The sequence below is a fragment of the Gymnogyps californianus genome, unplaced genomic scaffold, assembly GCF_018139145.2.
Source record: "Gymnogyps californianus isolate 813 unplaced genomic scaffold, ASM1813914v2 HiC_scaffold_48, whole genome shotgun sequence".
Classification (NCBI taxonomy): Eukaryota; Metazoa; Chordata; class Aves; order Accipitriformes; family Cathartidae; genus Gymnogyps; species Gymnogyps californianus.
The window spans coordinates 292740-310037 of NW_026114378.1; the positions used below are offsets into that span (position 1 = coordinate 292740).

Genomic DNA, 17298 nt, shown 5'->3' on the forward strand with positions numbered 1-17298 from the left:
ATATAATAACCCCTGAGAATGCCATATGGTTCTGTACCCCAACTTCTCCTCTTATTTTACATCCTTTGTTGATATCAGATTCTCGAGTTCTTGTATTTCAGGTATCTTTGACGAATACCTGTGCCTTATCTAGAAGAGATAGCATTGGAACAGTGTTATTGGTGTTGCGAACCCAACATCGAATTGAAGTTCAATCTGAAAAAGCACAAGCCATAGCTCTCTGATCTGTGTGGGTAATTACCCCACATCAGGTTATCAAACCTGCAGTGATATTAGCTGAAGGAGCTGGGGCAATGGCGTATGTATTACTGGAAGGAGATGACACTCCTGTTTTCCTCCCTTATCACAGGTTGGCTCATCGTGCTTTGTAGTCTTGTACTACAAGCACATGCCCTGGATACATCTCCGCAAGATCAACATGTAAATATTTGGATTTGATTGGCCTCTACTGTAACTAACTCATCTGCCTTTTATGTTAAGGGAAGATTAACAGCTGCAGATCTTTTGACAACATGCTTCATTGGCATGCCAACCCCAGTAGCTGTATTATAGAATTATACTATGCTAAGTGATTTTGATATTAGTGTTCCTCATTGCTATTTTTTCCAAGTAGGTAACAGCTGTACACCAATGAACATTACAAAATCGATTGGCGGTGGACTATTTCCTCCTTCGACACCACAAACGCTGCTCTGATTTTGAAGGCATGTGTTGCTTCAACATAACCGATGAATCAGCCAGCATAGAGGACAACATTCAACACCTCCAGGACTTAATGCATCAAATGAAACAATCTACTGGTGGTGCCAGGCTGGCTGAGTGATTTAATTCCCTGACAGGATGAGTGGGACACCTGATTCAAAACATTATTGTGGAGATATGTTTATTCCTTTTTCTATATGTGTTTATTGCGTGCCTCTGTAAATTACCCTGCCCTACACCCCACAAGCCCAAATGGACACCTCCAGCTTTGCCAGCCCCAGTGGAAGTGGTCTTTTGAGCGAGGGGGTGGAATGTGGGAAAATAACGGAAGAATGGCGAGGAGGATTGTAAACACGCTCAAGTGACTTGCAGCTGGGGTGTAGAAAAATACATATATCATTCTAATTATTGTCTATCCTTGTGTTTTTGACAAGTGGAACATCTGTGTTTAAATAACATAGGCCTGTGATAGACTCAGAGGCACCCTATCGAACATGCTTGAGATTCCTGCCCTGCTGTGGGAAAGATCAAAGCACAGTGGTAAACTACGCCTGCACGAATTCCTGAAAAACAGGAGAAAACAACAGGTTCGGTGATCCTCTAGCAAGGACCGAGCTCTGTGGTGCCTGCATCCCCGCTTGTGTGCCTCTGCCCAGGTGCTGTTTCGGGGATCCCCCGGTTCGCGAGGTAACAAAAATAAATTTACTCTTTGCATTTCATCCGTGGTTTTGTGGTTGTTCCTGCGTCCTGCCTGTGTCGGCTCACACAGCACTCAATCAAATTAAAAAAACAATGCTGTTTTAAAGCAGTTAATTATTCCACTGCATGATTTTCAAGGAAGTTCCCATGTCAGTTTCAGTGGAATTGATGGATCACTGACTACGGTGGGAAGTACTGACTGTGTTTGAAAACATCTCTTCTCTGCAGGCTGTCTCAACTTTCAGATACCAGGGTTCTGCGGGCAAATCAAGTTTGGGGGTCTTTTGGATTTTGTTTATTTAGAAAGTAACATTTTGGCATATTGATTAAGGGCACTGGCCTAGTACACAGTTGGAGGAAGCTCTGCCAACTACCACATATATATACCTCAGTGACTCTGGATTTCTGGCAGACCTGTTATAGCAGAAAATAAGCTTGGACTAATTAATTAACCTGGTTTTATTATTCCTAGCTATCTGAAGACAGCTCTTATTCCTCAGCTGAGAATTCAATAAGTTCCAAAACAGCAGTGAGGTCATCTACTACCATGAATCTTTCTAGCTCTAAAACAACATGGTAAGTTTGTTTATTATATTTCTACACCATTTTGTCACTTGGCCTATGGCATGCCCTTTTGTCCTACATGTCTAACATGGTACTAAGCCTATGCTATCTACATCCACACAGTGCTCACTGGTATTTGTGTGTAGTGCCAGGATTTGTGGGTGTTGACATGAGCTCTGTACGCCATAAGGAATGGACTCCTGCCAGGAACTGATCTCTGTGGGACAGTTTGTTTCTCATTAGCAACCCCCAAGCCAGAAACTATTTTGATTTGCTATCTCATGCAGCTTTGTCAGTTCAAAATATGTCCCAGTTTTGAATGTTTACAGTCATCTTTGTGTCCCTTTGGAGAACTCTCTTCTGATTGCATAGCTGCCCCATACAGATGCAGAGAAACTCAGGAATTACCAAAATATGTCTGCATATTGGACACAGGAGGCATGAAAAAAACCATACAGGACTGATTTGGAAGACATGGTGAATGCTGCAACTGATGCTCTACTTCTGTGCACATGCCAGAATTTCTGGCATGAACGACTAGCTGTGATGAATGTGATAGGGTGGCATCTTTGTGCAGACATGGGTTGACCAGCATGGACTTTAGAATTTCTGCATGAAGAAGCTGACTTCTTTGGACTAGGACATTGCCCCATGCCCTTGCCTCTGTATATGACTGAAAAAGCTCATACTGGTGCAAAAGTGGGCTGTTACCTCTCTCTGGAGACTGGCTCATGAGAATGCTATAGGTCTGTGGCTAACCAGCTTAGTGTCGGCAGGTTATCTTGTGGATATTAATACTGCTTGCTGATAGTTGATGAGACTTATTTACCTGGAAGTTGTGAGCATCAGAAATATACCTGAGATCAGTTATTAATGAGAGAATGACATTCCAAAATTGCTAGGGCCACAAATAACACATTTGTGATGTTGCCTCCTTTCCCCCTCCCACCCAAAGAGGGCAGAGAACATTTTAACTGCAAAGGAGTCTATTCCAGTCTTCTTCAGGGCCTGATGGGCCACAGATAAAGGTTCCTGCACACAAAATTTGGGATGCACAGTGCCAGAGTTCTGTAAGGGATTTTACATGCACAGACAACTTGGATTCTTAATCCTTATAAACAAGAAGAGCATCATTAGAGGGCAGATGCTCACTGTGATTTTGGAAGAGCCAGCCTGTCCTTTTCTATCACAATTAATGCTGTGATGATGCCCTGTGAGGACAACATGGAGCCACACAGCATGCTGGATTTTTAGCAGATTCAGAATGATGGTAATATACATTGGAAAAGCTAAAGAGATGATGGTACTGCCTTCAAAATCAGTTGGTATCAATATTCCAAATCCATTTACCTTCTGTCACCTGCAGAATATCTAGGAAAAGATAGGTGAGTGGCTTTCTCTTGTGAAGTAGATGGATAGAGAAATGCTATGCAGTGTTTCAGTGCTGACAAGTAACAAGACTTAAAAGTGTATTTCTTTTCCTTTTCTTTTTTTAAAGAGGAATTGCTAATTTGCTTGGGGTATTCTGTGCCTGATTAATTCTGTATATCACAACTGTGGTAAATGTTGACTTATTTGACAAGTTGAATACTAATTTAAATACAACTAGGTGCTTACTGTTCTCCCAAGATTGCAGGGGGGTGTAAGTGCCATTCTTCTGATCTGCATAAAGTGTCTGATGCTTTAAAATACTTCAGTAAAATCTTTTTGGCATAGCTGTTTTCTCATAGATAACTTGACAACAAGTATTCAAACAAACAACTTTATTAAACTCCATATACATGCTAAAAAATAGTGAACATTGCAGCCAGACCTGCTCGTTGCTAAGAAAAGATTTTTTTTATATTTGTTTTTAATTAGCAATCAAGGTGTAAATATTGACACTTATGTACAAAAAAAAAAAATGCAGAGAGACTCAACAGCAGGGATTGCTGCTGCCTGCAAATGTCCCTCTTACTTTCCCTCCTCTTCCACCTCTTCTTCTCTATGTGATACGGTTCTGTAGAGAGATGAATGAAAATAGTTTGTTAGCCCTCTGCAGTTGCTGCAGCTGTCCATGTCCCAGGAAACCACCAACAGTTCCATTTCCTGAACTGGCTATAGTTTACAGTAATGAACTAAAAAGGAGAAATTTGCAGTTTCTTGAGTCTGATTAAAAACTTGGAAAGGAAATTGTGTCTTAAGTGACAGAAATATAATGCTGGGAAAACACAGGCTTCTGGTCATGTGTTCAGCTTTGCATAAGGACTTGCTTGGAAACCTGCAAGGGTTCAAGACCAGCACTGGAACTGGCAGCTACTCAGACCCCTCTGGACACTCTGAGAAGGACCAGCTTAGTACCTGGATCTACTCCCTTTCTGTAGTCTCTTTCCAGTATCTTATCCACATTTCTCCTTCTCCCATTCTTCCTTGTTAGTGGTCATTCCCTGAATTCAGTGCCTCTGTTTTGCATCTCCATGGCAATTTCATCCCTGGCACACTTTGTTCTGCAGCAACATAAGGGTATTGAGGTTTTAATAAGACTTTAAGATTGGCACTTCCAGTTTAACTGTCTGGAAAAAGAAAGATCCTGCACTGATTACTTTTTCCTTACATTTCTGAAAATAATCAAAATCCATTTCCCACATTATTTGTTTGAGACAAGGCTCTAGTTTCTGGTTTTTAGCTCTTCTGGAATGGTATCCTTACTGATTTGCTACTGGAGCAGCCTGGAAGTAGCAGATGGAATTTCAGGATAGAAATTGATCACAATTCAGTGAATTTTAGTGAGGAGTTTTATTTTTTTTATTAAAGGATAAGAAAGTCATTAGTTTAAACCCACTTCAGATTCCCTGTTCATGGCCCAAAACATGTATGGAAGGCATCAAGGCTGAAAAGAGACAGATTTTCTGATTTTTGTTTCTTATTTCCTTTTAGTCTTAGCAACACATCAAACATGGGAATGTTAAGGATTAGTTTTTTCCTTAAGTGTAAAATGGAGATAGCTTGTACTTGGGAATTCCTTCATCCTATGTGAAGAAATTTCAAGCACATTGTAGTTGTGAACACAGAAACTTAGTTTTAGAGGCAATTATCAAAGTTCTGGCAACAAACCCAGCTTATTAACAGGAATATCCTCTGCATGACATAAGCGCTGTTAAGCCCTCCCAAGGGTGATAAATGATCTGGAAGAGCAGATAAGTGGTGCGGATGGTTTTAGTGGTATGTAGTTTGTGAACATCAGATTGTCTTCCTGCCAAGTCGTGCTTCTGGAACAGAAAGAGACTAGAACTTGGATGGTTTTGCCTTTGCCAGCAAGAGTGATTAAGCTCTACAGAAAGCATGAACAACCTATAGGCCTTTTGTCAAAAAAAAAAAAAAACCACAAAAAAAACCCAGCAGCAGAAACAACTTCCACACAAAGATGTTTAGAAGGACTTTTCTAGTGAATTTTATAAAAAAATGGATCTTGTTAATTTAAAGTGGCTATGTAATTAGCAGGTCAAATCACAACTCTACTTATATTAGAATATTCTTGAATGTAATCCACAAGTACTATACTTTTTACAAGTTGTGACTATGTCACTATTTAAAAATGCATTCACCTTCTTCTCTGAAGGGGAAATTCTAATTGTAACTGCTCAGCAGTGGTAATCAGCCAAAGAGGAGAAAGGGGACTTGGCTGGCTGTGTTTATGTTTTATGTGAATCTTATACATTGGTGCTGTTGGTAACAATGCTTTGTCTGTTACAGTCTGTGTGACTGGCCATGTCAATGTCCTGTGTATGTCTGTGTGTGTCTGTCCTGGTTTCAGCTGGGACAGAGTTAATTTTCTTCCTAGTAGCTGGTACAGTGCTGTGTTTTGGATTTAGTGTGAGAATAATGTTGATAGTGTTACCAAAAGACTTAGACAATTTGATGAAAATAGCCCCTTTGTGTAAAATTTGTACAGATAGAACAAGCAGGCCTGCATACCAAAGATGAGCAAACCTGCGTACCAAGGACAAGCAAGTCTGCATACCAAAGAATAATATGTGCCAAAAGGGCAAGATGTTCCTCACTATCAGTATTGTTGTGCACCCTGATTCTGCTGACTGAGTTATAAAACAGACTGAGTTACGATTTCCAAAAGGACCACCAGAGACCACCAGAGACGCTTGTATAAAGGTAGTTTTGTAATGTATTAGCATATGCATTAAGTAGGTAGACACTTCTCGGAGATTATATGAATATTCATTTCTTTCATGTATATAGCGAGTGTGCTTTTGTTCTTCGGTGTGCATGTTAGGAGGAGGAATCCCCCATGCACCCAGTGCTGTAATAAACCAATGTCGGCTTTCTAAACTATCATTTGGTTTGGAGAGTTTTCTTGGTTACAATTTTCGGTAACAATAGCACACTGATGTTTTAGTTGTTGCTAAGTAGCGCTTATCTTAAGCCAAGGATTTTTCAGTTTCCCATGCTCTGCCAGCAAGCAGGTGTACAAGAAACTGGGAGAGAGCATAGCCGGGGCAGCTGACCTGAACTAGCCAAAGGGGTATTCCATACCATGGAATGTCATGCCCGGTATATAAACAGGGGGGAGTTGGCTGGGAGGGGCGGATCGCTGCTCGGGCATTGGTCAGCAGGTGGTGAGCAATTGCATTGTGCATCACTTGTCTTTCTTGGGTTTTATCTCTCTCTCTCTCTCTTTTTGTTATCTTCCTTTTCATTACTATTACTATTGTCCTGGTTTCGGCTGGGACAGAGTTAACTTTCTTTTTAGTAGCTGGTACAGTGCTGTGTTTTGGATTTAGTGTGAGAATAGTGTTGATAACACTCTGATGTTTTAGTTGTTGCTAAGTAGCGCTTATCTTAAGCCAAGGACTTTTCAGTTTCCCATGCTCTGCCAGCAAGCAGGTGTGCAAGGAGCTGGGAGGGAGCACAGCCGGGGCAGCTGACCCCAACTAGCCAAAGGGGTATTCCATACCATGGAACGTCATGCCCAGTATATAAACAGGGGGGAGCTGCCCGGAAGGCGCGGATCGCGGTTCGGGAACTAACTGAGCATCGGTCAGTGGGTGGTGAGCAATTACATTGTGCATCACTGGTTTTTTTTCCTTCCCCCCCCTTCTTTTGTTGCATTCCTTTTCATTACTATTATTATTATATTTCATTATTACTATTGTTAGTATTATATTTTACTTTAGTTATTAAACTGTTCTTGTCTCAACCCACGAGTTTTACTTTTTTTTTTCCTTTGCTTTCCTCCTCCTCACCCCACTGGGAGGGGAGGGGGAAGCGGCTGCGTGGTGCTGGGTTGCTGACTGGGGTTAAACCACGACAGCCTTTTTGGCGCCCAACGTGGGGCACGAAGGGTTGAGATAACGACAGATCTGATCAGAGTGTGTTAAAACAAACTTGTTATAAGTATTCATTGTATTGGTTTGATAGTTACTGGTTACAATGTGGGTTCGTTTGCTCTCAAAGTTGGTGTTGTGGTTCTTGAAATTGCGTTATGTAATGCCCTACTTGCAGTATATGCTCCCTGTTGTGCTGTTTATCATCTGCGGAACCGGGCTAGAGTTATCACGTTGTTGTTGTTTGTAGCACTGGTTTATGATATGATAGAAGTGCAAGCCGTGAAACTAATCGGGTGTTTGTACTCGGCATTGTTGTCACCTCTGTACTTCGGGAGCTGCCTATGGGAGACTATTAATAATTGTACCTTTTACCTTTTCTCCTCTGGGAACCAATCTGTGGAGGAGAGATCTCCGTACTTCGGGTGCTATCTCCTAGAGAATATTAATAACTGCACGTTCTACCTTTTCTCCTCGGGGAGCCAACCTATTGGGGAGACATCTTCCCACATCTTCCTTTTCTTTGCCAGGTTAATTGCAATAGCATTGAAGGAGTTTGTAAATTTTGAATATCCTTGGGATGTTGAACTTAGTATGGTCGTACTGCTAGGAATCAGCCTGTTCCTGAATGTGATTCAGATCTTGTTTAGGGTTAAACAACTATTTAAAAATACCACCCAGAGATCAGCTCCCATGACTGCAGCTACTCCAACTCTGGTGACAGGCACTACGGCTACTCAAACTCTGGCGACAGCTACTGCAGCTACTCTAATCCCTATGACAAGCGCTGTGGCTACTCAAACCCCAGCAACAGGCACTGTGGCTACTCAAACTCTGGCGACAGCTACTGCAGCTACTCTAATCCCTATGACAAGCGCTGTGGCTACTCAAACCCCAGCAACAGGCACTGTGGCTACTCAAACTCTGGCGACAGCTACTGCAGCTACTCTAATCCCTATGACAAGCACTGTGGCTATTCAAACCCCAGCAACAGGCACTGTGGCAACTCAAACCTTGGCGATGGATGATGCAGCTGAACTAGAGGATCAACCGGTGCCAATATCAATCGCCCCTATACAGAAGAGGAAATATACAAAAAAATCAGCTCGCTTAGCGAAGGATGAAGGTGAAGCAGGGCCATCACGAGAACAGGAGGAAGAGGCAGAACCGGAGATAATCACCCGGTCACTATCCCCGAGTGAGCTGCGAGATATGCGAAAAGACTTCAGCCGTCATCCAGGCGAGCACATTATCACCTGGCTGCTCCGATGCTGGGATAATGGGGCAAGTAGCTTGGAATTAGAGGGTAAGGAAGCCAAGCAATTGGGATCCCTTTCTAGGGAAGGTGGCATTGACAAGGCGATTGGGAAAAAGCCACAAGCCCTCAGCCTCTGGAGGCGACTTCTATCGGGCGTGAGGGAAAGGTATCCCTTCAAGGAAGATGTTGTATGTCAGCCAGGCAAGTGGACCACCATGGAGAAAGGTATCCAGTACCTGAGGGAATTAGCCGTGCGGGAGATGGTTTATTATGACCCAGACGATGGGCAGTTACCCACAGATCCAGATGAAGTCCAATGTTCACGACCCATGTGGCGGAAGTTTGTACGAAGTGCACCATCATCGTATGCCAGTGCATTGGCAGTAGTGGACTGGAAAGATGAGGAGGGACCAACAGTAGATGAATTGGCTCGCCGACTTCGGCAATACGAAGAAAGTCTCACTTCCTCCCTCGTCGCGGCTGTGGAGAAACTGCCAGACACGCTAGCCGAGAAATGGTCCCAAGAGTTCCAGCGGTTTGAGGATAAGTTCTGCCTTCCACCTGTACGGACCAATACCTCAGCTATTAGGAAAAGGTGAATCAAGTCAGTTTGCAGAGGTGAAAGCCATCCAGCTGGCTTTAGACATTGCTGAACGAGAAAAATGGCCAATACTTTATCTCTATACTGACTCCTGGATGGTGGCAAATGCTCTGTGGGGGTGGTTGCAGCAATGGAAGCAGAGTAACTGGCAACGCAGAGGTAAACCCATCTGGGCTGCTGCATTGTGGCAAGATATTGCTGCCCAGCTAGAGAATCTGGTTGTGAAAGTACGTCATGTAGATGCTCATGTACCTAAGAGCCGGGCCACTGAGGAACATCAAAACAATCAACAGGTAGACAAGGCTGCTAGGATTGAAGTAGCTCAGGTAGATCTGGATTGGCAGCATAAGGGTGAATTATTTATGGCTCGGTGGGCCCACGACACCTCAGGCCATCAGGGAAGAGATGCAACATATAGATGGGCTCGCGATCGAGGGGTGGACCTGACCATGGACACTATTGCACAGGTCATCCATGAATGTGAAACATGCGCTGCAATTAAGCAAGCCAAGCGGTTAAAGCCTCTTTGGTATGGAGGACGATGGCTGAAATACAAATATGGAGAGGCCTGGCAGATTGACTATATCACACTCCCACGAACCCGTCAAGGCAAGCGTTATGTGCTTACAATGGTGGAAGCAACCACCAGATGGCTGGAAACATATCCCGTGCCCCATGCCACCGCCCGGAACACTATCCTGGGCCTCGAGAAGCAAATCTTATGGCGACACGGTACCCCAGAAAGAATTGAGTCAGACAACGGGACTCACTTCCGGAACAGTCTCATAGACACCTGGGCCAAAGAGCACGGCATTGAGTGGGTATATCACATCCCCTATCATGCACCAGCCTCTGGGAAAATCGAGCGATACAATGGATTGTTAAAGACTACATTGAGAGCAATGGGTGGTGGGACCTTCAAACACTGGGATACACATCTGGCAAAGGCCACCTGGTTAGTCAACACTAGAGGATCTGCCAATCGAGCTGGCCCTGCCCAATCAGAACTTTTACATACTGTAGAAGGGGATAAAGTCCCTGTAGTGCACATAAAAAATATGCTAGGGAAAACAGTTTGGGTTACTCCTGCCTCAGGCAAAGGCAAACCCATTCGTGGGATTGCTTTTGCTCAAGGGCCTGGGTGCACTTGGTGGGTGATGCGGAAGGATGGGGAAGTCCGATGTGTGCCTCAAGGGGATTTGATTTTAGGTGAGAACAGCCAATAGATTAAATTGTATGCTATTAATTGCTATATAATCCTGTCACTGTATGTCATCATTATTGTAATTATTATGTGCTATATTAATGGTATTATAGTAAGAATTACTTAGATTAATGAAGAATGAACTTTGACAAAACTGAGTGAAGTGCAGTAGTGATGGAACCAGGACTGACTGCAGCATGCAACAATCCGGCACCACACACCATCCTCCTGCTGCGCCCAACATCACCTGCCTGCCGCATCACACCGAAGCCCAATCCTGTTCTGCCGACTGAGCGGACTTTGCATCATCCCTCCTGCCCACACAGACTGTTACAATAGATGGAGCTCAAAGTCATGGACTGAATGAACTCAACACACATTTGATAGAGATGGCCCATAGATTGCGGGAATGATATCTATACGTATATATTAAAAGACAGGAAAGGTGATGGTGATTAATTGGAAATGTATTGGGAAGTGTGGGATCTGGGCATAACGTAAATGGTATAGAATAAGGGGTGGATATTGTCCTGGTTTCGGCTGGGACAGAGTTAACTTTCTTTTTAGTAGCTGGTACAGTGCTGTGTTTTGGATTTAGTGTGAGAATAGTGTTGATAACACTCTGATGTTTTAGTTGTTGCTAAGTAGCGCTTATCTTAAGCCAAGGACTTTTCAGTTTCCCATGCTCTGCCAGCAAGCAGGTGTGCAAGGAGCTGGGAGGGAGCACAGCCGGGGCAGCTGACCCCAACTAGCCAAAGGGGTATTCCATACCATGGAACGTCATGCCCAGTATATAAACAGGGGGGAGCTGCCCGGAAGGCGCGGATCGCGGTTCGGGAACTAACTGAGCATCGGTCAGCGGGTGGTGAGCAATTGCATTGTGCATCACTGGTTTTTTTCCTTCCCCCCCCTTCTTTTGTTGCATTCCTTTTCATTACTATTATTATTATATTTCATTATTACTATTGTTAGTATTATATTTTACTTTAGTTATTAAACTGTTCTTGTCTCAACCCACGAGTTTTACTTTTTTTTTTCCTTTGCTTTCCTCCTCCTCACCCCACTGGGAGGGGAGGGGGAAGCGGCTGCGTGGTGCTGGGTTGCTGACTGGGGTTAAACCACGACACTATTATTATCATATTTTATTTTATTTCCATTATTAAACTGTTCTTATCTCAACCCACGAGTTTTACTTTTTTTTTCCCGATTCTCTTCCCCATCCCACTGGGAGCGGGGGAGGAGTGAGGGAGTGGCTGCGTGGTGCTTAGCTGCCGGTTGGGGTTAAACCACGACAGTGCCTCTGGGATATGTGCTCAGTTTCACTACTGGTTGAACCTGTAACTGGGAAAGCAGCAGCCGCATCCCTCAACCTGGGCAGAGACCTCGGTCCCCAGGGCCGGGCTCCAGTGGCTGGGCAAGAGGGTCCTGGCTGGGGCTGCTGGAGGAGGCAGCCGTGCTTCTAACATTCCTTCACAGTTTCGTAGCCAGCAGGATTTGGTCAAGTTGTGAGTACTCCCGAGATTACATGTATATAATTCTTATGTGATAGGGGACTGATCCTTTGCTAATGTGCCTACAGTGTTAAATTTGTAATCAACCTTTTTGAGCTTTATGCGGGCACCCAAATGGGACCTGTGCTAGTAAATTCTTGAATTAATTGGAACAATTGGGTTTAAAAGACGTTTTCAGAACATTAGAAGGTCAATAGGAGGTGTAAATGGCTCAAACTGCAAGCCTAGTGACTGGGATTTGTAGTTTGGGAGATGACAAGAGAGGCTTAACAAAGTATGTACAAGACCTCCTGTAAGTAACAAATCACTTTCACCTATGAAATCGATAATGATATTGGCTATAAAGCAAGAGGAAAATTGAGAGGATCAGGATAAGGCTGAGCTCTCTACAAACTGAATTTCCAAATTTGTGAAGAATCGGGTAGAAAAGGGAAATGCACAGTTGCAAAGGAATAGCCCCATTTTACAGAGATTTCAATCTAACAGAGCCAAGTAGTAGAACCAAGTATTACAGGGGAAATTGGTGAATTATAGGGGAACAAACATCACTTAATTCTGCAAATAATGTACCTAGTGGAAATTTAAATCTCCTTAGACAAATGCATACCATCCTGCTTATATTGTTAGAGGTGGCTGGACAGGACAACCCAGGTTCAGCCAGTTCGATTGCCAGTGGCACAAGAGATCCTTGTCTCCAAAGATGCTCAGATAAGTCCCTGATCCAAGGAGATATATGATTGGTTTTGTGGGGTTTTTTTTAACCTTTTCCTCCCCTAAGGAGCTGGAACCCTTCTAGGGATCCTTAAAAGATTCTGCCCTTAAAAACGACAACAAGGACGGGCCAGGTGACAGTTTCAGCGCCGTCCTGCAGGACCCCCCCACACACACACCTTGAATGCTGTGGCAGCAGCACTCGGCGATGAAGGGGGTCAGCATGGGGGAAGGGACTGAGATAACGTTTAGATCCCCCTGTCGGAAAGCCAGGGATACCAAAGCAGCACAAACTTTGCTTTAAAAGTTTTAGTTCATACTGAATACAAGTTAAACTAACTACTCAACCACCACTGACTGAGATTAGGTTTTTAAGGATGAAGGAGGTGGGGATGCTCAAACTCCTGTGATGTGCCCAGGGATTTCTCCCTAGGAGATATTCCTGAGAAGATAGTAAAGGAGAGATAGGGAAACTCCCCTATTGCTTGAAAGAACTTCTCTCCCACCCCGGTTTCAAGCTATAGTTCACTTGATCACTTCACACTAATTGTACTACAACAGCCCAAAGAGGCAGGAAATACCCTGCCATGAGCCTGGCTGGAGTGATTTAGAGCTCCCTGCAAACTGCAGGCAAAATGGCTTTGGGAGTACAGCAAGAAGAATCACAGATATATCTGCCTTTGCTCGTGTGACCCATTCAGTGGCCCACACCAGCAAAGGGGGGGATGATTGCAGCTATATGACAGGATTGGTTTGCTCCAAATTTTTGATTGATTTGCCCCAATTTTTTCATGTGCGCATATTTTTCAGTTATTTGTCTATTCTCAACATTCTTTTGGAATGGAATGAGAGCAATAGAATGCTTTAGTGAAGTCACTGAGCTAATAAATACATCATTAAAATGTTGGTATATCTGAAAATACAGCTAATACTGAAAAAAGGAAAGTTAAAGAACTTTAAATATGATTTCATTTTCTTATAAATAGTCCACATAAATTTAAGATTTGTATAATTCATACACATTTTTATTTAATCATAGTTCTATAGCTTGAACAATCAGGAAGGCGCTTTCATTTTGTCAGAAATTAAAGTGTAAATGACTGAAGCTTGCTAACAAAGTACTGTTCAAATTCTTGAATCTTCATATTGTTAGGACACCTTTTCAACAAAATAATATAAGACAGAAGAAGACAAGTGTAGCTGCACACCCTAAACTATGGGAACCATTTGTAAATTTGCAAATTGACTTTATTCAAATACCTAAATACTGTAATTTTGAGTATGTCCTTATCATTTTAAATATGTTCTCAGGATGGAGGCCTGTCCTTGTAAACATGCAGATGAAACAACTGTTGCAAAAAAAAAAAAATGCTGAGAGAACTAATTCTTGGGTTTAATATTCCCCTAACACTAGATAGCAATAAGGGGACTCATTTTACTGGACAAGTAATGCAGAGAATTTGTGCAACCCTACAAATAGAACCGAAGTGTCATTTTGTCCATCACCCCCAATCCAGTGGGGCTGTAGAGAGGAAAAACTCTGATTTTAAAACCAAATTAGCAAAAATTTGTGCAGAAACTAGCCTGAAATGTCTGGATGTGTTACCTCTCCCATTGATGTATATGAGAAGCATTGTGAATACAAAATACGGGCTGTCACCTCACAAGATTTTAATGGGCAGACCCATGTGACTGTCTTACACAGCACCCTTAATTCTCATGCAGTCAAACTTAAAACTAACAGATAATGCTTTTCTAAAATATTGTCAGGTATTAATGAAATGTGTAAGGATTTTCCACACACAGCTGAAAGAAGTTTTACTAAAACCCACCACTGAAGTCTGTCACTCCTTGATACCAGGAAACTGGGTCTACATTAAGGTATACCAGTGAAAACATGCCCTTCAGCTGCACTGGAAGGGACCTTATCAGGTACTGGTAATTACTAATGCTACAGTAATGTGCAAGGGCTGCTCAACTAGATCCATGATTAGGGTTACACCATCTTCAGACACAAGGCAGAGTGTATCACCTGTCACAGCAGAGCTGGATGATCTGGATGAACTTCCTTTGATCAAATGTCAACAGAAGTACAATCTACAACCCTGCAAATAGACTTTGATGACCCTATTATTATCATCTGAACCTGTCGATTGCTTTTAGAAATTGTAGCTTTGTTTGCTCTGGGATTTTGCATTTGGGTTTATATTATCACTGGTCATATACTAACCTGTAAGAATTGTTATATGATAAAACCTTAAGGAATGAAGGATTATGAGGGTGTCGTGGTTTAACCCCAGTCAGCAACTAAGCACCACGCAGCCGCTTCCCCCTCCCCCTCCCAGTGGGGTGAGGAGGAGGAAAGCAAAGGAAAAAAAAGTAAAACTCGTGGTTGAGATAAGAACAGTTTAATAACTAAAGTAAAATATAATACTAACAATAGTAATAATGAAATATAATAATAATAGTAATGAAAAGGAATGCAACAAAAGAAGGGGGGGGGGGAAGAAAAAAAAAAACAGTGATGCACAATGCAATTGCTCACCACCCGCTGACCGATGCTCAGTTAGTTCCCGAACCGCGATCCGCGCCTCCCGGCCAGCTCCCCCCTGTTTATATACTGGGCATGACGTTCCATGGTGTAGTGGGTTGACCCTGGCCAGATGCCAGGTGCCCACCAAAGCCGCTCTATCACTCCCCCTCCTCAACTGGACAGGGGGAGAAAATAAAACGAAAGGCTCGTAGGTCGAGATAAGGGCAGTTTAATAAAGCAGAAGCAAAGGTCGCGCGCGAAAGCAAAGGAAAACAAAAGATTTTATTCTCTACTTCCCATCAGCAGGCGATGTTTGGCCACTTCCTGGGAAGCAGGGCTTCAGTACGCGTAGTGGTTGCTCCGGAAGACAAACGTAAACGAACGAATGCCCACCACTTCCTCCTCCTCCCCCTAGCTTTTATACTGAGCAGACGTCATATGGTATGGAATATCCCTTTGGTCAGTTTGGGTCAGCTGTCCTGGCTATGTCCCCTCCCAAGATCTTGCCCACCCCAGCCTACTGGTGGGGGGGGGGCAATGTTGGAGAGACAGCCTTGATGCTGTGGGAGCACTGCTCAGCAGTAGCCAAAACACTGGTGTGTTATCAACACTGTTCTAGCTACCGATACAGAGCACAGCACTATGAGGGCTGCTGTGGGGAAAATTAACTCCATCTCAGCTAGACCCAATACACATGGTATGGAATACCTCTTTGGCTAGTTCAGGTCAGCTGCCCCGGCTCTGCTCCCTCCCAGCTCCTTGCCCACCTGCTTGCTGGCAGAGCACGGGAAACTGAAAAGTCCTTGGCTTAAGATAAGCGCTACTTAGCAACAGCTAAAACATCAGAGTGTTATCAACATCATTCTCACACTAAATCCAAAACACAGCACTGTACCAGCTACTAAAAAGAGAGTTAACTCTGTCCCAGCCGAAACCAGGACAATATCCACCCCTTATTCTATACCATTTACGTTATGCCCAGATCCCACACTTTCCAATACATTTCCAATTAATCACCATCACCTTTCCTGTCTTTTAATATATACGTATAGATATCATTCCCGTGATCTATGGGCCATCTCTATCAAATGTCTGTTGAGTTCATTCAGTCCATGACTTTGAGCTCCATCTATCGTAACAGTCTGTCTGGGCAGGAGGGATGATGCAAAGTCCGCTCAGGCGGCAGAACAGGATTGGGCTTCGGTGTGATGTGGCAGGCGGGTGACATTGGGCGCAGCAGGAGGATGGTGTGTGGTGTCGGATTGTTGCATGCTGCAGTCAGTCCTGGTTCCATCACTACTGCACTTCACTCAGTTTTGTCAAAGTTCATTCTTCATTAATCTAAGTAATTCTTACTGTAATACCATTAATATAGCACATAACAATTATAATGATGATGACATACAGTGGCAGGATTATATAGCAATTAATAGCATACAGTTTAATCTATTGGCTGTTCTCACCTAAAATCAAATCCCCTTGAGGCACACATCGGACTTCCCCATCCTTCCGCATCACCCACCAAGTGCACCCAGGCCCTTGAGCAAAAGCAATCCCACGAATGGGTTTGCCTTTGCCTGAGGCGGGAGTAACCCGGACTGTTTTCCCTAGCATATTTTTTATGTGCACTACAGGGACCTTATCCCCTTCTACAGTACGTAAAAGTTCTGATTGGGCAGGGCCAGCTCGATTGGCAGATCCTCTAGTGTTGACTAACCAGGTGGCCTTTGCTAGATGTGTATCCCAATGTTTGAAAGTTCCACCACCCATTGCTCTCAATGTAGTCTTTAACAGTCCATTGTATCGCTCAATTTTCCCAGAGGCTGGTGCATGATAGGGGATGTGATACACCCACTCAATGCCGTGCTCTTTGGCCCAGGTGTCTATGAGATTGTTCCGGAAATGAGTCCCATTGTCTGACTCAATTCTTTCTGGGGTACCGTGTCGCCATAAGATTTGCTTCTCAAGGCCCAGGAGAGTGTTCCGGGCAGTGGCATGGGGCACGGGATATGATTCCAGCCAGCCGGTGGTTGCTTCCACCATTGTAAGCACATGGCGCTTGCCTTGGCGGGTTTGTGGGAGTGTGATATAGTCAATCTGCCAGGCCTCTCCATATTTGTATTTCAGCCATCGTCCTCCATACCAAAGAGGCTTTAACTGCTTGGCTTGCTTAATTGCAGCGCATGTTTCACGTTCA

At 43.6% G+C, this 17298-nt stretch overlaps 1 protein-coding gene across 1 annotated transcript in view; it reads left to right on the forward strand.

Annotated features, from left to right (window-relative positions):
* Nucleotides 1-293: 293 nt before the first annotated feature.
* Nucleotides 294-17298, forward strand: part of LOC127028904 (ran-binding protein 3-like) — a 52951-nt gene continuing 35946 nt past the window's right edge. Inside the window, 3 exon segments of the mRNA XM_050914553.1 lie at nucleotides 294-298; nucleotides 1359-1389; nucleotides 1874-1977. Coding sequence (XP_050770510.1) covers nucleotides 294-298; nucleotides 1359-1389; nucleotides 1874-1977 — 140 coding nt within the window.